Here is a 26,867-nt window from a genome sequence, read left to right on the forward strand (position 1 = left end):
TATATACTGAAAGTGGAGGGGAAAGTGCCCAGACCTGACCGTGACGGCTTCTATAACCTGGAGCGAATGGCTGGAGTCACCTTCTCCTCACCTCACAGAATCGAGTGACCTGTTGTGAACAGGAATTTTCCAGACAGTGGAGAAATAAAAAGGAGGAAAAATAATCAAATGAGGGAATACACATAAAGCCTTCAATTACAAGCTCCTTATGGGAGAAAAAATGAAGAATTATTTTCAGATAGTATTTTATTCTTATGGAATTTTTTAAAAATTTACTTTAGTTGCTTAGTGAAGTGGTAAATTTATCACAAAGCTAATAAAGCTAAAACATCAGGGCCTACAATTTGAATGAACCTCTTTTTAATCAATATTCATTGTTTGCACCTAATTTTGCATTGTTTTTCTTAAAGAAGTCCCCCATATTATATAAGCTTCAGGCCCTACACATTTGAACCTGTTCCACTTGTTGTTGTTAACTTAAAGATATATTTTTCAACCAAGACCAATTTTCTAAATATTATCATCAGTATCAGGAAATGGGATAATTTACTAGCAGTTAACAAATCTATACAGGAAATTGTTATTATGGTACGAAAGGTTATGTTCAAAATGACTGATTTCTGGAAAATATGAAAGTGAAATTTATCCCATACACACATGTATCTTTCTGGTACATCAGTATTGTCATTGTACAAGACGACTGTATCATAGAGACCATGTGAAGTGCTTAGAAAACTACCACAAATATAAGCACTTTGCAACTGTTACTTAAAACACCTTTGTCTGACTTCTAACTTGGGCTGTCATCTCACAAATTGCTTTATCAACATGCCCAATGATTTTTTTTTCCATTTTATTTCACCATCATTCTCCCATTAGTGACGACATCTTACTTCTAGGTCACCTATTGAATCGCTACATTTACAGTGGAAAAAAGAATTATCCATTTTGTGTTCCCCTAAGGTGCTGTGATGCCTAAGTGGTGTTTTGGAGGGCGGGGGAGAGGAATTGCAAATTAAAATAGAAATAATGAAAATAGAAAACTGCTTAGCATAAAGTAATGTTTCACGGCATAGGATTATTGTATTATTTTTCAAAAAGGTTTTTCATATTTGCTAAGTTGTCCACATTGGGAAATATAATTATGCTTATTATTAACCAATAGTTTGACTTCTGATGATGAATGAAGTGGCAAAATTTTAGACTGAGTTGTTTAAACGAAAGTTTGTTTTTAAAGGCCTCTTTCTATTAAGTATTAATAAGCTTATCTCTATTGGAAAGGGCCTTGTTTATCAGTCCACCTGCCATGCAGTAGCAGGCTTAACAGAAGATATGACTTTGAACTTTTACCACTATCTACCTTTATAATCATAAAACTATTTGTTTCACTGTGGCCCTAAACCCCTCTGTACCTATGAACACAAAATGAATGGGTCATTAATATGAAAGTTCCGAGAAAATGCTGTAAAGTGTGGTAAATATTTAACTGAAATATCAAGAGACCTTTCTTTCTTAAAGTCTTACTTCTGAGTGACAGGGAAGGAGTTTTTTTTTAATATCCTAGTAATTATATAAATGGCCCTTAATTAATGATAAATAATAATAAGCACACACTGTAATAGAACATTCAGTTATGCTAACACCACAGTTTTTTGGACTAGGGCTCATTTTCGTATCCCAAAGAGCAACAGCATTGTTTATTCCTGAATTCAAAAGAAACAGAATTCCCCCCTGGCCAGGTGGCTCAGTTGGTTGGAGCATGAGCGGTACACCAGAAGGGCTGTAGGTTGGCTCCCAGCCGCGGCACAGACAGCAGGCAACTGATGGATGCTCCTGTCTCACATCGTTGTCTCTCTTTCTCTCTCTGTCCCCACTTCCTCTCTCTCTAAAAACATACATACATACATACATAAAATCCTTGCGTGAGGATTTAAAAAGAAAAAGAAAGAAAAAAATTCTTCCATGTGCCTATCAGGTTTTTTCAGGGTGCCTGAAGGCTACACAACCATAAGCAAAGTTCAAGTTTTATGTCACTTCAACAACCTTTCAGAAATGCAGTTAGAAACAGAGTGATGACTTTAGTTCCATTAGGTAATTGTCATTAAAGCCCAGATTTGATTTCACAACTTTGTAATAATAATGACAACGTAACATTTATTAGCTGTCTACTATGTGCCAGGTACGTGAGAAATTCTTTTGACAAATTCACTAACTCAAACTTCACAATAACTTATGAAACAGGAACAGTTATTACCCAATTTTCCAGCTGGAAAGCTAAGCCTTGGAAAGATTAAATATTTAATCCCCATGATAGAAGAGCTGGACTCAATCTTAAGACTCTAAGTCCATGTTATTTCTATCTCGCTCTACTCCAGCTCCTCCCACCCCGAATCTCCTTCCATCCTGGAGTAACACGTTGAGCTAGTGGAACCAGACCTCCTAGAGTAAACTGGGTGATTAAAATCTGACATGAGGGTAGCGTATGACACCAAAAGAATGGACTAAAAAAGAAATAAGTACATTGGACCTCGTCAAAATTAAAGACGAAAGACAATCCACAGAATGAAAGAAAATATTGCAAATTATTTATCAGCTAAAGGTCTAGTAATTATTTCATGTGTCTAATATTTAGAATATATAAATAATTCTTACAACTCAATTATCAAAATAAAACACATTTAAAAATGGAAAAAGGGTTGGAATAGCTTTTTCTCCAAAGAAGATACAGTATGCCAATAAGTACGAAATGGTGCTCAACACCATAGTCACTACAAAATGCAGATTAGAGCCCTGGCTGGTGTAGCTCAGTGGATTGAGCGCGGGCCTGTGAACCAAAGGATCACAGTTTGATTCTCAGTCAGGGCACATGCCTGGGTTGCAGACCAGTTCCCAGCAGGGGACTCATGAGAGGCAACCATACATTGATACTTCTCTCCTTCTCTTCCCCTCTAAAGATAAATAAATAAAATATTTTTAAAAAATGCAGATTAGAGATCTGAGATGCAGTGGAGTGAGTGGAAGCCACACTGACCTCCTCCCAGGACCAATCTGGAGTTACAACTAAATGGAAAAGAATCACTCTGAATTACTAACTGAACACTGGCTGGAGAGAAGCCTTATGACCACAGACACACAGAAGAAACCACTTAAACCACTGTGGAAAGCAGTATGAAGTTTCCTCAAAAAATTAAAAATGAATCTGCCTTTTGACCCAGTGATCCCATTTCTGGGAATATATCTGAAGGAACCCAAAACACTAATTTGAAAGAACATTGGCACCCCTGTATTCACTGCAGCATTACTTACAATCACCAAGGTATGGAAACAGCCTAAGTGTTCATCAGTAGATGAGCAGATAAAACAGCGATGGCACATTTACACAGTGGAGTACTACTCAGCTATAAAAAAGAAGAAAGGTTTACCCTTTGCGACAGTAAGGATGGACCTGGAGAACATTATGCTAAATGAAGCCAGTCATAACCATAAGATCCCATATAATCTTATGGGATCACCATAGCATACGCAGCCCATCTGGGACTGAAATGTCGTTATGCGGTGCTTGACTGTGCAGGCTTCCTTATATTCCCTCCCTACTGTGAAGGGTCTCAGAGAGCACACTCCGCCCTCACAGTTAAACTGTAGCAACCTGTGTCCCATGCTTCCACCCAGGGAAACTAGGCCCAGACTTAAATTCAAGGTTTTGATTGGAAACTGGTCACACAGCACCTTATGCTTTAGTACGTGCCCCAAACTTAAACTCCCAAAGGAAAGCAGATGTTAGCATAAATCACATCGTTTGCATAGTCTGGGCTCAATGAGCCACAGTTATCAGCTGGGGAATAGCGGGAACACGCCCAAAACCCAATTCCCAAATGCCAGTTGAGGATCTTTTGAGAATAGTAGTCTCAGACCTACTAGGTAAACTCCTTTCTGCACAAGGGTGGAAAATGAAGATCTCAAAACCACTATCTAATGGAAACAGATCCTCAAGGAAAAGAGTAAGAGGACTAAGAAACTACAAAATAGACTCAGCAGGGTTTCAGGGCCAAGGGGATACCATACAAGGTTTGGCTGCCAAGTCAGAAGTATACTGACAGACCCCCAGTAAATACGACCACAAGTTGGACCGGTTCAAGGAACGGCTGTGGGGCCATTTAGGCTTAAATCATATCTATTGCACCAGCCCAGCCTTCAACTCTCCATCCCTCCAAGGGCCATTTGGTGCTTTCCTGGAACCAGCATGTCCTTTAAAGGAGAGGTCAAAGGAAGAACAGATGACGTACAAAGCCTTTTTTTACTTTTATAATACCATTTGCCATGGCATTCAAGAAAGAATCTCACGGATGGGCAGATGCTAAAATGTTTATCACCAAGAACAGAGTTCTTGACACATGACACATCCATGAACGATACGTACTAGCCAAGCTGTCCTTATTAGCCCAAATGCAATGGTCAAAGAGGTAAGCTTGAGAAATAAACCATAAGCAGAAGTACCCTAGTTTAGTCCTTTTCTCTACTGTAAATGCTCAAAATATGAATTACTATCTATCTCATAGAAGGGTAGAGGGAGATGTTGCTGTCTCAGCTCTTTTTGGAACCAGTAGCTATCATATATCAACTAGAATATATATTCAAAATAAACTGTTCTTTTTCCCAGAACAATAAATTTCGGTTACACACCTGGCCAGGTAGCTCAGTTAGTTAGAGCACTGTCTCAACACACCAATGTTGTGGGTTTGGTCCCTGGTCAGGGCACATACAAAAATCAACCAGTGAATGCATAAATAAGTAGAACAACAAATCAGCCTCTCTCTCTCTCTCTCTCTCTCTCTCCTTCCATCCCTCCCATCCTTCCTCTCTCTCTCAAATCAATAAAAATAAAAAATAATAGATAAACTTCTATTACATAAGAATTGTTTCACTTCAACCAGTGAGTTACAAAATATATCCTTAAAGTGCATGTAAGAAAACAGTTAAGGACCCTGTGGCTTACTCAGAATTTCTGAGACATCCCACCTTCCCTGCCCCGCCCCCTTCAACTCCTCTTCCTCTTATTCTCTTTCCTACTTCCCCCATCAGCTTCTTCCTGTACCTTTCCCCTCTTCCCAGTACTCCCACCTCCCCAAACAATTAGAAACTGATAATGATTTTAAAGGATTCAAATAACTGAAGCTGGTCTTTTATCATTTTATTTCTCTAACTACCCAAATGTAAACTATTACCTCACTAGTAGATTATTTCTAATAAAAATTCCCACACATTTGCATACACATGCACCTGCATCTTCCCCATGAATAGCTTGATTTTTTAAATTTCCTCCAATAAATATAAAAGTTCGTGAAAATCTATTCTTTTTGCTAATCTGTACCTTTAGTCCTATGAGAAAATACATAGTAAATGCTTATTTTAGAAGCAACCTTACAAAATCTTCAAAATTCTGCCCTATCAAACAGCCATACGAGGAAACCTTAGTGCCCAGGGTCAGACTTGGGGTCCCATCCCAACGGTTAGCCTGGCTGCCCTGGAGGAAACATTCCTGGAGAAGATGGGGACCCTCCATCTAACTCTCCAGGTGTAGGCTTCACAAAGAGGCAAATTATCATGATAACTTACTTATCCAATTGGAAACAATACAACAAATGAGCCATTAGCAGGCTAAACCTATCTCCTAAAAAATATTAATAAATTATCTCCCATTTAACTTGCCTCCCACTGACGCAGGGTTTTGTTAAAAACAAAACAGAAGTTCTGTCTGAAAAGCTAAAAATGAAACAAAACAAAACACAATTCCTCCAAAAAGATAAAAAGTTAGTTTACGAACAAGTGGCATGAACAGACTCTAGAATGCACACGTCGACAATCCCATGCAGCTCAGACCTTCCCTGACCCATCCTGGCTACCACGCAAAGGTGCTCATCTGGAGCATGCTCAGAAGTGGGCGTGTGGGAGAGCAGGAGGGGACACTCAGATCTCATTCAGTTTCGAGGAAACGAGGGACATTAGTCTGCAGAAGCAAAGCTCAGAGGCCAGGTGGAGGGATTAGGGCATGCGAGTCCACTCAGATACATAAAGATTTGTCACGTGGCCAGGCAACTCTACACTCCTGTAGGACTGAAACGGAACGAGTGGGAAGAGATGACGGACAGTCCAATCGTTATAAAAGAAAACTCTGAACAGTCGGAATGGCCAGAGCATGGACTGGGCCTCTCTGAACAGTAACGCGCAGCCAGAGCTGTCCGAGTATTTGCTACATTCACTCAACACTAAATTCCTTTATTAAATATTTACATGGGAGGCTTACCACTGGCTATACACAGGCGAGTAAAATAGTCGTGGTTCCTGCTGTCCTCCAGCGTAGAGTCTGGTAGGGTGACTTGCTCACATGTGTACAGGAGACTCAAACATACATCCAGGGGGGCTCTGTGAAGTTTTTCCTAACCTCAAGGAATCAATTTTATGAAATAAAAGTCAGGGCTTTTCTCTATTTGGAGAGCCCCAAACATGGATTTGTTTTTTTTTAAGGGGCTAGCCAAGTTAATAGCCCCTAGTTATGAAACAGCTTAAGGTCAGCCTAGAGAATATTTCAATGTTGCTGGACCAAGGCATAACAGTTGTAACTGTGAGTCTGCAAAGCACATCAATGAAAAAGCCTCAAACCCATTTTCCAAAAGTGCAGTATTTAGAATCACCCTTTTGCTTTCGGTTGCAGTTCTTACGCCTTAGAGTTGTTTGAGGATTTTTTGTTTGTTTGTTTTTTATGGTTAGATGATGCTTTTCCTTTGGAAAGATGGAAGGACAGTGTTTTGTAATCAGGAAAGAAACCCAAGGCTGGGATATATCCATTATAGGAAAGATACTGGGAAGGACTTTTTTAATGGTTAACATTTCATCTCAAAATTAAGTCCCTTAATGCACAAAGCTGATTAAATATGAGCTATTCTTGCTTATTAATTATAATTAGTGAAATTCATTTCCTAATCACTTTTCCTAATCAGCACACTTCAAGATGTGATCACTTTACCTTAATCTGAATTTAATAACTATGACCTTAGACTTGAATCACAGGATGATTAGGAAAAATGACCGGTTGTAGCTAAGAGGCCTCGCCCAACAAGAGGGGAGACCTCTGACAAGTGCCCGGAGGTTAGCCTCGCTGGACTCCCCGCACGCTCCGGACACCACAGAACTCACAAACATCTCTTCCTGGGAAATCAACTAGCACTAACAAAAGCTCATTTCATTTCAGTTTTTAAGCTTTTGTGTTCTATGACTAAGACTAATCCAAAAAAAAATCTACTAGCAACCTACGCATTAATTAATGCTAGAAGAGAAAGAACACAGCCAGGGATCGAGTAGTTAAAAGGAGCAGGAGAGAACATGCTGCTGTTTCCAGAACAAGAGGGGATGTTTTGTGGGAACTTCCAGATACAGATCTGCTTTCCCTAGGACTTCAACGGAAAACTTTACCGTCAGGCAGAACAACGATCCTGTACGTTCTTATATAGTTTTCTCATCGCACATTCTGAGTAGACCTTGTCTCTGTGGCTGGCTGGGCTCCAGCCACTAACTACGGAGATAACCCTGATGACCCAGGTCATACACCAGGGACAGTCACTCTAATCCCAGCAGGTTGCACAAGAGTGTAAATCCTAGCCCTGGCTGGTGTGGCTCAGCTGGGTGGAGCGTCGTCCGGGACACCAAAAGGTTGGGGGTTTGATTGCTGGTCAGGGCACGCACCTAGGTTGCTAGTTCAGTCACCAGTTTGGGGCACAAATGGGAGGCAGCCAATCAATGTTTCTCTCTCACATCAATGTTTCTCTTTCTCTCTCTCCATTCCTCTCTCTCTAAAACCAATAAACATTATTTTTTAATTAAAAAGGGTGTAAATCATAGAAGTAAGAGCATAAGGACCATGGGCCAACAATAAATTGGAACATCTCCAGTTCATTGTTAGGCTTTCAAATTCTCACAAAACTCACTGGTTAGTCATATTTAGTGAAGAGTCACTATTCTGTGACTACTACACTAATCACAGGAAAATCAGAAGCTTGGGTTGGCTGGTGGGGGGCAGGAGGCACCCTGAACCTTGTTCGGGTTTCAGGCCCCACTCTTTTCTAGGATCAGGCCTCCTCTCCAGCAGCTTCAGTCGAGTTCCCCCTGCCCCCACGCCCCCACCCCTCACCCACGCTGGATGCTCAGTTGGTTAGCGTATAGTCAGGATACACCAAGGTTGCGGGTTTGATCCCTGGTCAGGGCACACGCAAAAATCAACCAAAGAGTCCATAAATAAGTGGAACAACAAATCAATGTTTCTCTCCCCTCCCCATTCTTGTTCTCTCTCTCTTTCCAATCAGTTTTTTTAAATAGCCTTCCCTCCCCATTTCCTGCGTCTGTAGGATTTCTGCCAACATCCCCCTTGGAGCTCCGGGCCTTCCCTGTGCCTTCCTGTCACCCCACCCCAAGGGGACAGAGGTTTTCTCTCCAAGTGTGACAGCTCTTTCAGCCAACTCAGAAAGCCTTGCGGTGAGCCCACTGAGAACGAGGTTCTGCTGAGTGATGGTAAAACGCCGCCTGGAGGCCCAGTCCGGGCCTTCTCAAAGGAGGAGGTTCTCCACTGTCTTATCTGCATAGGGTCCCTGCTGCTTGGGAAGGTCCTGGGACTGAAACGGTCTCCTCGCTTCTTCCTGGAGACATATTCCACAGTCCCCTACCAGCCACTCAGACGGAAAGAGCTCTGAAGAGCAAACAACTTTTACCACTTGACTAACGAAACCTGAACTGAAGAGACGAGGCAATATCTACCTATCTCACTTCGTGGGAATATCCACCTGTTCAGCTGGGGGACGTAACTGTGTTGAATTACAAGCTGGGACTCGTCTGTCACATGCAGCTCGTGTGGCATATTACCTTTGGAAAGTCCCAAAATGCCTCTGAATTCCACAACACATCTGGCCCCATGGGTTTGGAAAAAGGCCTGTGGATCGTGGTACCTCCCAAATTAGTTCCAGAGTTTTCCTCTCGCTATTTACCTTAAGGAACTGAGGCATTTATACAAGATGTGTAGCTAACAGGAAAACGTCACAGATAGAAATTAGAAGTCCTCGTAACTGAGTGGGAAGTTCGGTGGGAGGGGAGTACTTTTATAAAGCCCAGAGTTAGGGCGGAGCCTCCCCCCGAAGCCCGGTGCTCACCCCTTGGGGGTCAGTTCCTCTTCTCCCTCGATATCTTTGACCAATATGCACCCAGCAAGCAGACTGCATAGAAGAAAGTCTTTCTTGTTTTTGAGAGTGAGAGAGAAAAAGAAAGAATGATCTGTTGTTCCATTTATCCATGCACTCAATGGCTGCCTCCTGCATGTGCCCTGACTCGGGAGCAAACCAACGACCCTGGCACGTTGGACAACACTCTAACCAACCAAGCACCCAGGCCAGGGTGACAGAAACCTATCTGTGAATTCAGTGGCAAGTTCACCATACATTAAGAAGTGACTTCCCTTTATAAACAAGTTTTAAAATGATGATTTAATTCCCAAGCGAACCCAGAAAAGTTTGCTTCTAGAACAGCTAAAACAATGGGATTTTAAATATGAGATAAAGTCACTTCTGTGAGTAAACCCAGGAATCTAAGTTCTTTTCCTGTTACTCTTTATATGAGAAAATGTAGTCTGCATCTCAAATAATGAAATCCTAAATGCCCTTTAGAGCACAGTGCATCTCTAAGCTGGATGTGGCTTATAATATGTAGTGTTTTTCTGTTGTCATCATTTATTATTGGAGAAATAATAGGTATTAGGAATAGTGGCTCAACAAGAGACTGCAAGCCGTCCCTCACACAGCACAGCCAGGAAAGGAAATGTAATACAAGTTACACTCATCCTCATATAAAGTTAAAGTTGCATTTTTATCATTGTAACTTCGTACATCAAAGCTTTTCTGTGATGAGTTTCATCTTATTTTAAAGCAGCTTTATATGTGCTGATAGAGTTTGACATACTAAAAGATTCACCTTTGAGCAACATGAAAGTCTCCAAGCCTTCACGAAGGTAAGAGGGGCTAACTAAATACAGATATTTATCCCCCAAGTTGGCTAATAAGGGAGAGGCATTCTGGGAAAGAACAGCTTACAAAGTTCACAGCACCATTTTCCTAAAAATTGGACATTCAATAATATTTGAATCTGAAAACATTAGAGCTGAAATTTGTCATAAAAAACAACAACAACGATACACCTTTGCCAGAAGAAGATGGAATGCTAACATCCGATAGCTATAGTCCAGGTTTTTAGAAAGTCCGTCACAACACTCTGTGCACCATGCTTCTGAACACAGTAGGCTGGTGCTAGTCAAGTTCGCAGCTGAAACTGAGCCAAAGCGCAAGAGCCACCTTCCCTGACATCAGGAAATCTCAAGATTCCACAATCTTAACACAACCCACAGCAACCTTTGATGGGGTGGGGGTGGGAGGATATAAAGGGAAGCAAAGAGTTAAAAGTCTTACTTTTCTTCCTGAAGGCTCCGAGGGGGAGTTGAAGGCACCCCAGTCCATGGAGATGGGAAACTGTGAATAGAAAGCACACACCAGAATCACTTACTTGTTAATTAGACTGGTTTGCATCAGCCATATAATACCAAGGATAGAAAGTCAGCCCATGCTCAATGCTAATCCCTTAAAGGGACAAAAAAGAAATAACTAATTCCCAAATGGAATCTGGGCACACGCAACTACCCAAGTACTTTTAGATTCCCAAAAGCATGAGGAATCCAAGGGGCAAATGGCAACCTGCAAATCAATAATCAATGATCCTTGAGTAGCAGGAAAAGTTCTGGAAGGCTTGGATTCTGCACTTGATGTCCTCATTAACTGGGAAAATTTGGAAAATGTGGAAAGCCATTAACTAGGAAATGAAATCAGTCCAATGTTGGGTGTCGAGAATTGCTAAGACTGATCTTGGCACTGAGGCGAGAATTGCAAAGATATGCAACAGGACACCATCTCCATCGTGCTGGGGACACAAGTCTGTGCACTTGTAACTAAACCAAGAGAAAGGTAGTATGTGGCATAATAATAAAAACTAATTGCTAATGTCATAAGACACTTATTGCATATGCCACACCCTATTCTAAAGGCGTTCCATGTTTTAATTCATTTAATGATCCCAACCACTCTATGAGAAAGCTCCCTTTTTACAGTGAGAAAACTGAAGCTCAGAGAGGTTGAGGAACTTACTCAAGGTCACACAGCTCTTCAGTGGTAGATCAGGAATTGAAACCCAGTGTCCAAATGCTACTCACCCTTGCCCACCACACAGTATAGCATGTGAAGGATTTTAATTCTGACTATGGTGGGTTAGGGGTGCAGGATGAGGTGGGCATACAGGGAAAGGAGTAAAAGAAGCTTGTAGCAGACATAGCAATTGAGATGTACATTGCCTAGGTGGACACAGTATAACCTTCCTAGACCTAGTTTCCTTACCTCTAAACAAGTGAAAGTGATGAGATTATCTTTAAAAATCCCTTTAAATCTTTTAATCACTTAAGAATTCACCTCTCGTGATGTCACCAGAAACAGCACAAGAAAGAGCAAGCTTTGGAAAACAACAGAACAGAATTATTAGCTATGTGATCTTGAGAGAGTTGTTACCTTTTCTGAACCTTGGTTTTTTCATTCATGCAATGAGACAGTCCTCCCTGGGTTGTTGTAAAGAGTAAATAATCCATAGCAGACACCATGCCTGACACACAGGAGGCACTCAGTTAATTTTAGCCCCTCCCTCCTTTTTCTTTTTTCTTGAATTGTAGGTGACCTCAGTTCTTGAACGCACCTAAGCCTTAGGTCATTGTGTAGCTGGCAACATACTATAGTGTACACTTTGGAGGTAGATTGAAAAATAAAATAAAATTTGAGAGTATCCTATATTTTCTAAAATATCTGAAAACTCTTAATGTGCCTTCTACTTTATGTCAAAAACTGATTGTTTCTCATGATCCTTTTAATCGTGCAAGACAACTACCTATTGAACAGTCACCTGATAAACTGAAACCCAAGTGGTGAAGACACACAGTATTCACCATAAATCGTGCCTGATACAGCTCAGGGGGCTTTCAACAGATGTTTTATAGGCTATGCAAAAAGTGCACAGTTAAGAGTTAAAAACTGTAATGTTTTATACTGAAATAAACATGTGAATGAAAGTAGGTGGGAAAAGGCCTGTCCAAAAACTGTTGCCATAATTTCAATTTTTATTATCAAAGCTTAAGACAGAGCCAATGAGACATATATCCAGAGAAAAGAATAAATAAAGAACAATGATCATATTGATATCCAAGGGCACAAAAAGAGATTAAAATCTGTATGTAAGTAGGTGTTCTGTTTTTTTTTTCTCCTCCTTTTTTAACTCAGAATATATTTTGTAACCAGCATTGGCTAAAGACTTTTGAGGCTTTTCTTTTTACTTTTTTAAATTGAGGTTTCATTTAAAGGAATTAAAATGCACAAATCTTAAGTATACTCTCTATGGATTTTTATGTATGCACCCACCCATGTAACCACCATCCTGAGCAAAACACAGACCATTCCCAGCACCCTTGAAAGTTCTTTTCCCTCTTGTCAATCCATACCCACAAGGTAACCGCTATTCACACTTTTAAATAGAGCAGGTATCCAAAATAGAAATAAGGGGAAAAAAAAAGAAGCCCTAAACCTGATTTTGTGTGTGTGTTTTCTGTAAGTGCTAAAGTTTTCCAGTACAAAGCTTACTCACTGGCAGTTTAGTAACCATTAGCTACCCAAGCCCCTAAGAAATTCACTCACTGGTGATAAACTGAAAACCAGAGCCTAGCACTTAAGACAGACAGCCTTCAAGTTCTTACTGTAGAAAAGTCAGATGCCTGGGGAAAGAAAGCATCTGGGGAATTAAACCAGATTGTTTAGCGCCTCAGTATCAACATAAGTGTGACTCAGTGAGGTCTAAGCAAAAATTCTGGTTTATAATTAGCCAAGTCATTATCCATAATAATAGTCACTTACACCCAGGCTCTTGATTGGGTCACGAAGCTGTCAACTCTGTGCGTAAGATGCCTCTAATCTGACGTTAATGGAACATGAGCTTTGCTTTGTTTTCCAAGTAATTGTAATAGTTTGACATTCTTGCACACGTTTGTTTTTACCTCTGATAACTTTCAGGTCATTTAATAAAAGTTGGGAGTAAATGAGTGACAGAAGGCAGCCTAGTAGACAATGAGGCAATCAGATCCAAGAGTTTGGATCATGAGAGACCTAGTCTAAACAACTGAGCTAATAGGATATTTTCGTTTGGCCAATACTATAGGTTGGCTCTCAGTAAATTTTCCAAACAGGGACACTTTTTCAGAACAAAAGGAGACTCTGTTATAATTATGCCAGAACCCAGGACTAAATCAGGAGGTCCCAAGCAAATCACGACATACAGTCGCCCTAGGTACCATAAGCATCCGCTCCATAAGGCGTCATAATGATGGACTCATGACTCCTTCACTAGTTAAACTGAACTTGTACAGCGGCAAATGCATCTGAGAGGAAGAAAACCCAAGGACACACAAGAGCTTATGACTGAGATCAAGCAAGTAAATGTATCAATGCCGCTGTCCTGAATTTGCAGTCTTAGCTTGTGAATTAAAGAAATCAGCCTGAAGTTTGCAGCGGGGGACAGAGGTTACATCTTCTATAGCTTCAGGAACTCCCTTTGGCATGTGACACACAGCATTCTGCACGCTGTGGGCTGTCATTAAATAGTGAGGGCCGATGAACTCAGGGAGGGCAGTACCCTCAATTCACTAAGATATTATGCTGGTCAATAATAATGCGATGATGATAATCAATAGTGTATATGAGTGCTTACTAGGTACCTGGCATGCTGTACTAATTTCTTCATATATATTAGCTCTTTAAATTGCCCTATAAAAATAGATACTACTGCTATTCCTCTTTCCCCCTACAGGTAAAGAAACTGAGGCTTAGGGGAAGTAGTAAGATGCATATTAGGATTCTCAGATCGGTCTGACTCTTGACTATGTCCTTATTTTACTCCCTACGCCCCATCGCCCCAGGTCAGGGCTCTTCGATTGCCAGGACAAGTCACTCAACAAGCTCAGGCCAGTCATTCACTGAAAGGATAGCACAGGCAATGCCTTGGACACGGGCTGAAAAGCAGATACTATAGGACCACGTAGGGTTTGTCTCTGTGGCACGATGGACAGCCCACTTGACTTCTAGTGGGACCACCTAGGGGCTTTCACTAAGAAGCCAGGAACCGAGACCATTCCCACCAGCTCTCATCTCCTGTCCCTTTGTACCGTCTGCTACAGATTTATACAGTATCTCCTCAAAATCCGGGGGCCTAGATTCTAGAGGACCGAGCATTTCTAATGTCTGAACCTCCTTCTACTCTATTATGCATCTTATTAAAGATCTCATTATATAGTTTTTGGTATGGAGGAAAGATGAACTTTCAACTTCCTTTCTTTGACTGACTACAAATAAAAACAAAAATAAAATTCTGATTTTAATTGCTCCATGATGTTAACACACAGGAATACATTCTGTTTGCAGATGGTTTGCTTTAAAAATGGAAATGAACACAAAGAAGCACGAAGCCCCATAGGAAGGGGTACACGCCATTCCTTTCCCATTTGAGTCGATTTCAATAATACTTCTCTCCAAATAAAATTTGTTTAAAATCACCATTTTGCAGTTTGGTAGATGTGACATTTCTGCGTAAAAAGCTTGGGTTTTTTCTTCATTTTTAATCTTTTATTATATTTTTCCATGACCATTTATCCACCCCCCACTCCCACGGTCAGCACACTGCTGTCCGTGCCCATTCCTACAGTTAGTCTGTGCAAGGCGGGAAGTGAGACCGCTGCAGCCACGAGCTCCAGGTCCTTTCCTGGAGGCCAGCATTCTGTTCCTTAAATGCTGTACTCCATTAATAGATGCACACTCCAGAACAAAGCACAGTGCTTGGACCAGAGCCCAGCTCTCCTGATGCTCAGGCTAGGGCATCCAGAGACTTTTCCACAAGTTGTGCAGATGGGGTGGGGGCTGGGGGGTGGCTTGTGTGTGATCCAAAACAGAAGAATACGACCCATCATGGAGCCATTTCCTGTCCCTCCCCATCATTTGACATCATGACGTTACTTGGTCCAAGTGTCTGGTTGTGACATGTGAATGTGATAGTTTTTGACGAAAGTTCTATTTATGTATATTTTGTAAATATCTGTTTATTGACCTCTCTCCCCTGGACTGAAACCTCACTTACGGCAAGCAGGTGCTTATTTATTTTCATAGCTCCGTTACCCAGAATATAGCCTGGCACACAATAGGCATGAAAGGACAAAAACAAACCAACAAAATGTTGATAGGAAGGGAGGGAGGAAGGAAGGAAGGAAGGAAGGAAGGAGAAGCTGCTCAATTTGCCTCAAATGAAGGGTCTATTTATGATTCATCCAAAAGATTCCGAAGCTACATGAGAGAAATGGGAAAATTTTATTTGCCTGAGGTGTTTTCTGCATTCCTTTCTCCTGTGTTCCTTCTTTGCCAGTTTACTTTTTGGAAAAAAATGTTAAATGAATCGTGCTACATAGAGAACAGATAGGAAGAAAAGATAACAAAATGCTAATGGGAATTGTCAGGAAGGAACAGTCATATGAAAGGATGTAAAAAGGAATGAAAAATCAGAAAAAGCAATAACAAGTATTCAAAAAAGTGATATAAAGAAACAGGTAACCTGCAGAAACTCCTTTAATGATAATTAAGTACAAACTGCTTTAAAACAATGTGCCGATCGCACTGCACTGACTACACTGTCAAAACATCTCACAGGCCTAGTTGGGCAGCTGTCGGTTAGAGCATCGTCCTGATATGCCACGGTGGCAGCTTCCATCCCTAGTCAGGGCACATAACAGAATCAACTGATGAATGCATAAATAACTCAAACAACAAACAGATTTCTCTCTCTTTCTCTTTCTGTCTCTCTTTCTCTGATCAATAAATTAAAAAGAGAAAGAAAGAAATTAAAAAAACAAAACAGCCCACAGGGAGAAAAACAGAACATGCCTAACCAGGATGTGAGGAAAGAGAAAGGCCAGTCCTCACATGGAAGGTGTGATCATTAGTTCCCAAAACAAGAAAAGGAAGTAGCTGTATGACTTCCTCTGAGAAACCATGAGACTCCATCACTCTAAACTGTTGCCTGTGGATTATAAACAGTGATTCTTGGACGTGACCTGGAGCTAGGCCATCTGGGAGTCATATCTGAAGTGCTTGCACTTAACTAGCACACAAGTGAGAAGGAGCATGAGCCAAAGATTTTTTTTAGTTGGTGGGTGGGGGTGGAGGCATATGAGTTATATTTCTTCTTTGTTCACTCTTTTCCCCTCCAAGCTGCAAAAAAGACTACTATCTGTTCAACATTAGAACATCTCAGGTCAACTAGAGTTCCAGGGGAGTGTGGCTGAGAACCATTAGTTAGAAAACCACCCAACAACTCGTACATTCAACAAAGATTTACTGAAGGTCTTAAAAGAACCAGCACTGTGTGAACATGACAGACGTGTCTCTTGTTTCCTGGAGAAGATTCCATTCTTGTAGGAGAGCAAAGATGAAACAAACGGACAGGGAAGATAATACCTCTCCGAGAGCATCTCCCACCAGCCTTCTCTTCCCTCTTCCTACGGCAGGCACAGTGGAGAGCAGAGGCTGTCTTACTGTCCCTAGAGTATGTCAGTCTCAGTGCTGCCTGGAGTCCTCCGCGCTCTTCCCTCCGGCCAGCCAGCTCTGCAGTCAGACTCCACAGGACTTCTCCTTCCTCTCGTTCGAGTTTCAGCTGAGATGTCACCTCTCAAAAAGGCTTCCCTGGTCTTCTCGTGTAAAAAGGCCTTCCTTCTTCTCCATGGCTTTCTGTTTTGTTTTTTACCTCTCTTATCTGTTGAAACTATTGGTTTCTCGCACTAGAACATAAGAGCCATGGTAGAATGGATTGTGTCTGTATTGCTCACTTCTGCATCTCATGCATTTAGAACAGTGCTGTTAGAAATGGCCATTTACTCACGTGCCCGATGACAAAGTGCCTACAGTCAGAGGGCCTAATCTATTTCTTGCACTGGGGTAGCAGGTCTCCAAAGATAGTTCCCGGTGAACTGCACTCCTGTATCCACACCTTGCCTTGAACCTGGGCTGGCCCTGTGGCTCACCTTTACCAACAGAATGTGAAGCTGCCTGACGGCCAAGTCTACTCATAGAAAGCCTTGCAGATTTTTACCTTGGTATCATGGAACACACACTCTGTAGACAGCTAGCCTCCATGGAAAGAGTCTAACTACATGGAAACCACCATGTTGTAAAGAAGCCCAAGCTGGCCATGTGGAGAGATGAAAATGCTCAGCCGGTCCCCAGCTGCTGCAGCCATTCCAGCCAAAGCACAGACATGGGAGTGCATGTCCAGCACAGCTGAGTCTTCAAATGACTCCAACCCTGGGTGCCATCTGACCGCAGGTGCATAGGAGACCCCAGTAAGAACCAACCTTCTGAGCCCCATCAAGCCACCATACCGTGAGAAAGAAAAAAGTATTGATTTAGGCCATAGAGCTTTGAAGTGGTTAGTTACACAATAACAGGTAACTGCAAAATGCACTCCGAAGACAACTCTAGATTCAAACACTTCTTTCCCCACAAACATTATATATGTCTGATGGTCCTTGGGCTTCCCTGCCCCCCCCCCACTCCCACCCCCCACACATACTCTCCTATAAGTCAAAACTTTGTTTTGCACTGTTCACTCTCCTGTAGCCCTCCAAGCACCCCACTAGGAGTCAGGAAAACTGGGTCTTTGGCCTCATGAGACACTGTAATTTTAGCCAAGTCACTAAACTCGAGGAAGCTCAGGGTCTTCTCCGAAAAATGATGATGAAGCTTTGATTGTTAAAACTTGTTTGGTGTGTGGCAGGCAACCTTTTTCCCTACCCTCATACAGAAACAAATACAGAACAGAAACATGTGGAAGAGTTCTAACGGAAGGAGGAGAGGCTGTATATTGGAGGAGTGCCAGGAGGGAGGAGTGACATCAGAAGACCTAAGTTCAAATGCCAGCCTCTCCCCGCATCCAGTTCAAAAGCGCCTCAGAGTCCCTCAGAACCCGGTGGGGCAATCACTGCTGAGTCCTCCCCACTTGCCCTCTGCATTATCATACAGAAAGCAGACACATATTTTAAAACTTTGGGGTATATTTTAACTTATTGTTTTCATGGCATCATTTCTTTTTTTAAAAAATGATGAACTAGAAGAGTTTCTATTGCTCTGCTTTCTCACAGAATCAGATTTATACTAGTGCGTCCCAACTACCATCTCCCCGGAGATCAGTAAGCCCTTCCCATCTTGCCTATTCCTCTCCACACAGGGGCTAAGCTTAGTTCTTGCCTCATCCCTAGACAGAAAAATAGAGTACATATTTCAGATTTCCTCCTCTGCAGTATAATTTGGCTTAGGGAAAGTGACGCAGAACCATTCTATTTGATTTTCTTAAATATTTTTTAAAAGGCCTCTATAGTAGGAGATTCCATAGCCTACTACAGAATCGCATCCCAATGTTCAATGACTGCATGCATCAAGAAATTTTCTTTCATATTTCACACAAGTCATTCAATAATGGTCTCCTTCACATAATGGTTGTCAACTTTCATTCTTACATTTTTATAAAGTCTTTGTTAAGTATATGTTGTTGAATATGCTACTACAGTTGTCCCATTTTTTCTCCCCTTTACTCCCCTCACCCTGCACCCCCCACCCAGCAGCATTCCCTCCTTAGTTCATGTCCATGGGTACAACCATACATATCAGTTCTTTGGCTTCTACATTTGCTATACTATTCTTAACCTTCTCCTGTCTGTATTGTACCTACCATTTATGCTTCTTATTCCCTGTACCTTTCCCCGCTTTTCTCTTCTCCCCCTCCCCACTGATAACCCTCCATATGATCTCCATTTCTGTGATTTTGTTCCTGTTCTAGTTGTTTGCTTAGCTCATTTTTGTTTCTGGTTTTTTTTTTTTTTTCAGATTCAGTTGTTTATAATTGTGAGTTTGTTGTCATTTAACTGTTCATATTTTTGGTCATCTCCTTTTTCTGAAATATGTCCCTTTAACATTTCATATAATAAGCACTGGGTGATGATGAACTCCTTTAACTTGACCTTATCTGGGAAGCACTTTATCTGCCCTTCCATTCTAAATGAAAGCTTTGCTGGAGAGAGTAATCTTGGATGTAGGTCCTTGCCTTTCACGACTTTGAATATGTCTTTCCAGCCCCTTCTTCCTTCAAGGTTTCTTTTGAGAAATCAGCTGATAGTTTTATGGGAAATTCTTTAAAGGTAACTGTCTCCTTTTCTCTTTCTGCTTTTAAGATTCTCTCCTTATCTTTCATCTTGGCTAATGTAATTATATATATAATGTGCCTTGGTGTGTGCTTCCTTGGGTCCAACATTTTTGGGACTCTCTGAGCTTCCTAGACTTCCTGGAAGTCTATTTCCTTTGCCAGATTGGGGAAGTTCCCTTTCATTATTTTTTCAAAAAACTTTTCAATTTCTTGCTCTTCCTCTTCTCCTTCTGGCGCCCCTATGAGTCAGAAATTGGAAGGTTTAAAGTTGTCCTGGAGGTTCCTAAGCCTCTCATTTTTTTGAATTGTGCTTTCTTCATTCTGTTCTGGCTGAATGTTATTTCTTCCTTCTGGTCCAAATCATTGATCTGAGTACCGGTTTCCTTCCCTTTACTGTTGGTTTCCTGATTATTTTTCTTTATTTCACTTTGCATAGCCTTCACTTTTCCCTCTATTTTGTGATCACACTCAACCATTTCTGTACGCATCCTGATTACCAGTGTTTTTAACTCTGCATCTGATAGGATGACTATCTCTCCATTGCTTCATCCTATTTTTGGTACTTTGATTTGTTCTTTCATTTGGGCCATATTTCTTTGTCTCTGCAAACCTGTTACGTAGTAAGGGGAAGAGCCTTAGGTATTCACCAGGGTGGGGCAACCCACATTGCTGCATTATGGCACTATTGGTGGGGGTGGGGTCAAAGAGGGGACAATGCTGCTTGCTCGGCTCTTGGCCAGCTTTCAGTCACTTCCCCCACTACCCAGAAGCAAATTGGGCCTTTCTGGTGCTGATTCCCAGTTGAGTGGGTTTGTGCACATTCTAGGACCTGTGGGTCTCTCCAATGAACTCTCCTGTGAGGCTGGGAGTTTCTCCCACTGCCTCAACCCCCACAGGTTTTTACAGCCAGAGAGTTTGAGGCTTTCTTTTCCTTCACTGGAACCCTGGGTTGTGCAATCTGTCTCATTCCCCAGTTGTTCCTCCCAGTTTATCTGCATGCAAATGTGGGATCTCCCACTCTGCCAGCTGCCGCCTCACCTGGTCCTCCAGCTGCCTCCTTGCCATGAGTCCTCTCCGGCCCAGCTGCCCATCTCAACAGCGCCTACCAGTCTGAATGAATGTTCTTCTTTAACTCCTTGGTTGTCAGACTTCCATACAGTTTGATATTTGGCAATTCTGTTAACTTTTGTTTTTAAGTTTGCTTTTGTCCATTAGGTTGTGTGAGGAGGCAAAGTGTATCTACCTATACTTCCATCTTGGCTGGGTAAAGTCTTATAAGTTCTTCAGTGTCACTATATGGCTCTAAGGATAGAGCAATTCTCATGTTTTTCCCATTTCTTCCTTTGGGCAATTCTCATGTTTTTCCCATTTCTTCCTTTGGATTATTGACCTTAATTTTGAAACAGGAATGGTATGATGCATGTTCCTGGAATTGTTTGACTTATGACATTGGTATATCAAATATTATGCATAGTTAAAGTATTACTGAGCTTCCAGGTTCTGTCTCAGTAGGAGCATCAACATCTTCTAAAACATGTCCTTGGACAGCATGCATAAAATTACAAGCATGTGACAACACATTACATGCACTTACATTGCCTAATAAGTAATAACCTGCCACGTGCCATAAATTAGGTAACTACTGCAGCATACATTACAACCTTAGCTCCACTCATATCTCCAAGCTCGTATCTGAACTCGGCTCCTGGGATTATGGACAGATGCACAGTGCAGCCAATCAGTCTTAAAAAGAGACCAACATTTGATCAATATTTTACACTATTAAAAGGAAGTCCCTACCTCCTGAAAGATGATCAGTTGGGCATGTATTTTCTACTGGCCTGCCGCAATAACTGGAAAAAATATCAACTGGAACTACTCTTTGATATTAGAAACAAGAAACTATGTTCCCAGAGGCATAGAGGAATAGAAGTGAAGGGATTTTTATAAGGGAAAAATCAATAAAATATATTTTACACATAATCTTAAGTCTCAATTTTTCTCACACTACAGTGAAAATTCCACTATCGTTTGGCTGCTGCCATCTTTTACTTTTATTTTTTAAGTATTTTTTATTGATTATACTATTACTGTTTTCCCAATTTTCCTCCCCTTTTCCCCCCTCCACCCTTCCCCCCACAACCCTCCAGTATTCCCCGCCCTTAGTTCATGTCCCTGGGTTGTACATGTAAGTTCTTTGAGTCCTTTGTTTTCTATACCATTTTTTATCTTTCCCCATCTATTTTATGCCTACCAGTTATGCTGTTTCTTCCTTGTACCTTTCCCCCCTACTCCTCCCTTCTCCCTCCCCACTGAACTCCTCGTGTGATGCCCATTTCTCTGATTCTGTTCCTGTTCTGGCTGTTTGCTTAGTTTTTGTTTTCATTGTTTTTCTTTTCTTTTAGGTTCATTTGTTGATAGTAATGAGTTTGTTGTCCTTTCATTGTTCATATTTTTTTACCTTCTTTTTTCTTAGATAAGTCCCTTTAAAGTTTCATATAATAAGAGCTTCGTAATGATAAACTCCTTTAACTTGATCTTATCTGGGAAGCACTTTATCTGCCCTTCCATTCTAAATGAAAGCTTTGCTGGAGAGAGTCATCTTGGATGTAGGTCCTTGCCTTTCACGACTTTGAATATGTCTTTCCAGCCCCTTCTTCCTTCAAGGTTTCTTTTGAGAAATCAGCTGATAGCCTTATGGGAACTCCTTTGTAGGTAACTGTCCCCTTTTCTCTTGCTGCTTTTAAGATTCTCTCCTTATCTTTCATCTTGGGTAACTTGATGATGTGCTTTGGTGTGTTCTTTGGGTCCAACTTCTTTGAGACTCTCTGGGCTTCCTTGACTTCCTGGAAGTCTATTTCCTTTGCCAGATTGGGGAAGTTTTCCTTCATTATTTGTTCAAATAAGTTTTCAATTGCTTGCTGTTTCTCTTCTCTTTCTAGCACCCCTATGATTTGGATGTTGGAACATCCTCAGCCTCTCTTCATTTTTTTGCAATCTTGTTTCTTCGTTCTGACCCAGTGGGATGTTTGTTTCTTCCTTTTGTTCCAAATCGTTGCTTTGAATCCTGGTTTCCTTCTTGTCACTGTTGGTTTCCTCAATATCTTGCTTTATTTCATTTTGGATATCTTTCATTTGTTCTTTCATTTTTCAACCAAGTTCAATCAGTTCTGTGAGCATTTTGATTACCAGGGCTTTAAATTCTCCATCAGTTAGGTTGGCAATGTCCTAATCACTTAGTTCAGAGGTTTTTCTGTGTTCTTTCATTTGGGCTATATTTCTTTGTCTTGGAGCAGCTAATAGGTTGTAAGGGGGCGGGGCCTTAGATATTCACCCAGGCGGGGCAACCCTCTTTGGTGCATTGCCTGTGGGGGCGGGGCCAGAGAGGGAGCAATGCAGCTCACCTGATTGTCTCTGACGCGCTTTCCAACAAAACTCTGGAGTCAGACTGGAAGTATCTCCCACCGTGGCTACCCCAACCCTAGCCCACAGTCAGCTCTGGGTCTCAGTTTCCCCATTAAGTCAGTCTCTTCCACACAACTCCACCGAGCTCAGCAGTCAGCCCCACCTCTTAGCCGCCTTGCTATGGTTTTTCTGGGTAACCCGCCCCACAGGGTCCACCTTACCGGTCTGGTTGTTCTAGTTGGTTTTTTCTTTAATTCCTTGGTTGTTGGAGGTCCATGCAGTTTGATTTTCTGGTGCTTCTGGTTGTTGATTGATTGTCATCTTCCTTTTGGTTGTGAGAGGAAGCGAAGGGTTTCTACCTATGCCTCCATCTTGGCTGGAACTCCTTCTGCCATCTTTTAAATACTGTATCCCATTTTACTGTACAATAGCCTGAAGAGTAAGCAAATTATCAGAAGCATAGCCCCAAGAATAAATAAGTTAGGAAGCTGTTTCACAATATCTTTCAAACATAGGCAAATGTCACTTTGTAAAATAATGTAGTTTTCTTGCTCTTTTCTAATTCCTCCCCACTCTAGGAAAGGACTATCTGCTATTTCCCCACACGCCCCTACCCCTACCCTCTCCCCTCCCTTCTTGCTGAGATCATACTGCTGAAGTCCTCATCCAATACACTAAAGAACAGGTTTCAGGGCAACGTGAGTGCTTAGCAAATGAGCTGTAAGCCTGTGCTGGGAACACTTGCCTTTACTCATGCAGTAGAAGAGGCCTGACCATGGCTTGTTAAAGGTTAAACATAGAACTGCCTTCATGACTGGCAATTCCATTCATAGGTATATACCCAAAAGAATGAAAAGCAGGACTCTAGCAGATATTTGTACATCAGTCTTTATAGCAGCATTGTTGACAGTAGCCAGAAGGCAGAAACTCCCCAAATGTTCATCAACAGATGAATGGATAAACAAATGTGCATATAATGGAATATTATTTAACCATAAAAAGGATGGAGCACTGGTACATGCTACAAGTTGGACAATCCTTGAAAACATTATGTTTAGTGAAATAAGCCAGGCACAGAAGAAATAATGTTGTCTGGTTCCATTATATGATGGAGCCACAACAGACAAATTCACAGAGACAGGAAGTAGAATAGAGGTTACCAGGAAGTGGGAAAGAAAGTGTTATTGTTGGATGGTTACAAAGTTTATGTTGGTGATGATAAAAAAGAACCCACGAATTTTGGATATAGATAATGGTGATGGTTACCCACATTGTAAATGTTTTTAATGTCACTGAATTGTATAGTTACCAATAGTTAAAATAATATTATGTGTATTTTACTACAATGAAAAAAATTACCCAAGGGCCAAAAAGGTTAGTTCTGGTCTGAGTTCTGTAGTGGGGCAGCTTGGAGAGCACTTGAGATTTAAGGAGAGAGCCGCTGCCCAGAGTTTGGGGGTGGTGACAAGCTCATTGTATTTCTAGCTAATCCCAGCCCTGAGTTGGGGGTGGAGCTAGAGAAAGGATGTGAAGGCTGAAAGATTAATGTTTCCAGGAAGAGCCAGCTATGGACACTGAAGAGCATCACTTCCAAGCTTCCAGGTCACCCAGAGCCTTTCCTACACCACCCAGCTGGGCTTCTCCAGGAGGGGTCAGTGGTCAGGAAGGAAAAGAAAAAAAAAGCCAACCAGGAAAATAGAGAATACTCATGGAATTTTTACATAAAATATTTTTACTTATTTTTCAAGCATCACAAGAATTGATTTTGGGGCAAGCAGGCTACAGAACTGTACTTTTGTTTTCTAATGATATAAGCTAGGAAATGGAGAAGGAATAAAACTTTGGAAAGGACAGGCATCTCCAAAATGTTTGAGGTTATTTAGAAGGGGAGGTGTTTTCTTTGAAACCCTTTCATATAAACACCCATATATACGTTTATATAAACACTATGGTTGCATAGCCTTTGTAATTATTCTTAAATCTGTAATTAATTTTAAAAGACAAATGAAGGACTTGCAGCCCCAGAGCATAGAGTTAGTCATTTTTCCCCAGCCATATCATGCTCTACTATTGCCACTTGGAATTGTTTTAAAGTCAAGTTAGGCTTCCAGCAAGTTATTCTTATCCTCAAATACTCTGAGCAAATTTGAAAACCACCAACAAGTTATTCATTATAAGAAGCGAATGTTTCGAAGAATGCCTGGAACATGGCAGCCCTAAAAAAAAAAAAGTTCCATGAATAAATGGAGACTTCAAATGCAAAACTTCAGACAGAACTAGCAAGTCAAAAAACTCACCAAGAGGCGGGAAGAAGAAGCATTCGTTCTATTGGTTGAACGCATACCCAACATGTGTTAGGAGATTTTGATGAAAGCTTCTCTCCCACAGCACTAGGAAGGGTCAAACAAACAACGACCTCTTATTACCATTGTTATTGAACTACAGTATTGTTTAAGGCCCCACGAAGTAGTCCTCAACAAAGCAATGTCCTGTTTGAATAATTTAGGATGCGGCAGAGGTCAGCCAGCCCACACACCGCATCCGCGTGAGAAGCAGCCTCACTTGGTCGCATCCGCTTCCTGCACCTACAGCTGGCTGTTCATTTCTCAGCCCCCTCGTTACAGTCCGGGTGGAAGAAGCCCCTCGTACCAGGAAGCTAAACACGGTGTGTGATGCCTTCTTAGGCAAAGGTTTCACCTGCCTGGCCAATTGGCTTCCTCTCTCAGAAAGACTAGTTCAACAGGTTTCCTTTCTCTCTCCCTCCGCCTCCTGGGTTGGGGAACCAGGCTGTCACTTGGCCTCGGCCCTCCCCTTCCCTCCTCCGCGGCCCCGCCACCCCGGCTCGGACCAATCGCGGCCGCTCGAACGAGTCCGTGTTGGCGGCGGGCAGCGCGGCCCGGCTCGGAGGCGCGGCGGGCGCAGGGGGCGGGCGCGGGGGCGGCGCGGGGCGGCGCGCTGGGCCTGCGCCCCCGAGGGAGGCCCAGAGCTGCGGGAGGAGGACCCGGAGGCGGGACGGCGGGCGCGCGGAGGACTGAAGGTGCCCTGCGGACGCGGCCCCGATGACCGAACTACAGCAAGATGTGGAAGACGCCAAGCCTGCCAAAGTGCTCGGAAAGAGAGACAGCAAAGCGGGCTCAGCCCAGTGAGTATTCTCAGCCGGGACGGTCCCGGGCGATGGAAAGCGCGCTCGCTGCCCAAGCCTCTCTGCCAGGGGCTCGGTTTGGGGTGGAGACAGTTTTCTGAACTTTTCCACGGACGGGCCTCAGGCTTGAACTCCTACTGGGGCGCCCGGTCTCTCCCTTTTCTCAGATTCTGTGGTCGAGAAAAGGCGCAGCTGCATTTCAGAAAGGCGCGGTAGCTTGCAGTCCGATGGGATGGGAATGATTGGAGCCGAACGCAGGGTTGGTGTTTTGTAATTCCCAGGGGAGGGCTGGGACACCCATTCAGATCTCTACGCCCTGTCAAGAAACAGAGCGCTGACATTTATTTCTGTCGTCCTACTTCTTAATGGCGTGTGGGAGGATGCGGTTGTGTTGTAGATGTTGTCTGGTCGTCGGTCTCACAGGGATGTGTATTCGGCCTTTGATTCAGACCTTGGGGGTGTCTTCCCCCCAATTCCTTCGCCGTTTCCTCTCAAAGGGGTGGGAAAGTAGTGGAAAATATGAAGCATTGCTTTATCTCCCCCTCCCCCAAGACCTTAGGTTGGGTACTTAACACAAACTTGTACACTTTTGTTTTTGAGAGAGAGATTATAGGAGTGGGGTTGGGGAGCACAATGAATACATAATAAAACACTTAAAATATTGGGTTGTGACTGTCCTCCTAAATGATTAATGCCCATAATAGGATTTGCACATTGTTTGACCTATACATTCTTCTGGTTTAAGAAACTTAAAACTCACATTTTGTGGCCGCAGAGATTAGCTTTCTGCAGTGAAGCTTGTGTTCCCTGTGCTGCTTTGTTTCCCCTTTTCTCTGCAGAAGCATGAGTCTTTCCATGATTGTTATCCCCAAACATTCTTTTAAAAAAGAAGAGAATCTTTCGGTATTGGCTTCTTTGC

The 26,867-nt window shown here is 42.2% G+C and overlaps 1 protein-coding gene across 6 annotated transcripts in view; it reads left to right on the forward strand.

The window, feature by feature from the left end:
- GRAMD2B (GRAM domain containing 2B) overlaps positions 1-26,867 on the forward strand; it is a 113,576-nt gene that overhangs the window by 28,653 nt on the left and 58,056 nt on the right. The window contains exon 1 of one of the 6 annotated variants that reach the window (XM_037138226.2): positions 25,758-25,948. The exons of 4 other annotated variants lie outside the window; for them this stretch is intronic. In XM_037138226.2, coding sequence (XP_036994121.2) covers positions 25,866-25,948 — 83 coding nt within the window. In that variant the 5' untranslated portion in view covers positions 25,758-25,865. Of the gene's footprint in view, positions 1-25,757; positions 25,949-26,867 lie in introns of those variants that run through there. One more of the 6 variants, XM_053665333.1, reaches the window with a different exon arrangement.

The sequence above is a fragment of the Artibeus jamaicensis genome, unplaced genomic scaffold (genome assembly GCF_021234435.1).
Source record: "Artibeus jamaicensis isolate MK-2021 breed Jamaican fruit bat unplaced genomic scaffold, CSHL_Jam_final contig_402, whole genome shotgun sequence".
NCBI classification, from domain to species: Eukaryota; Metazoa; Chordata; class Mammalia; order Chiroptera; family Phyllostomidae; genus Artibeus; species Artibeus jamaicensis.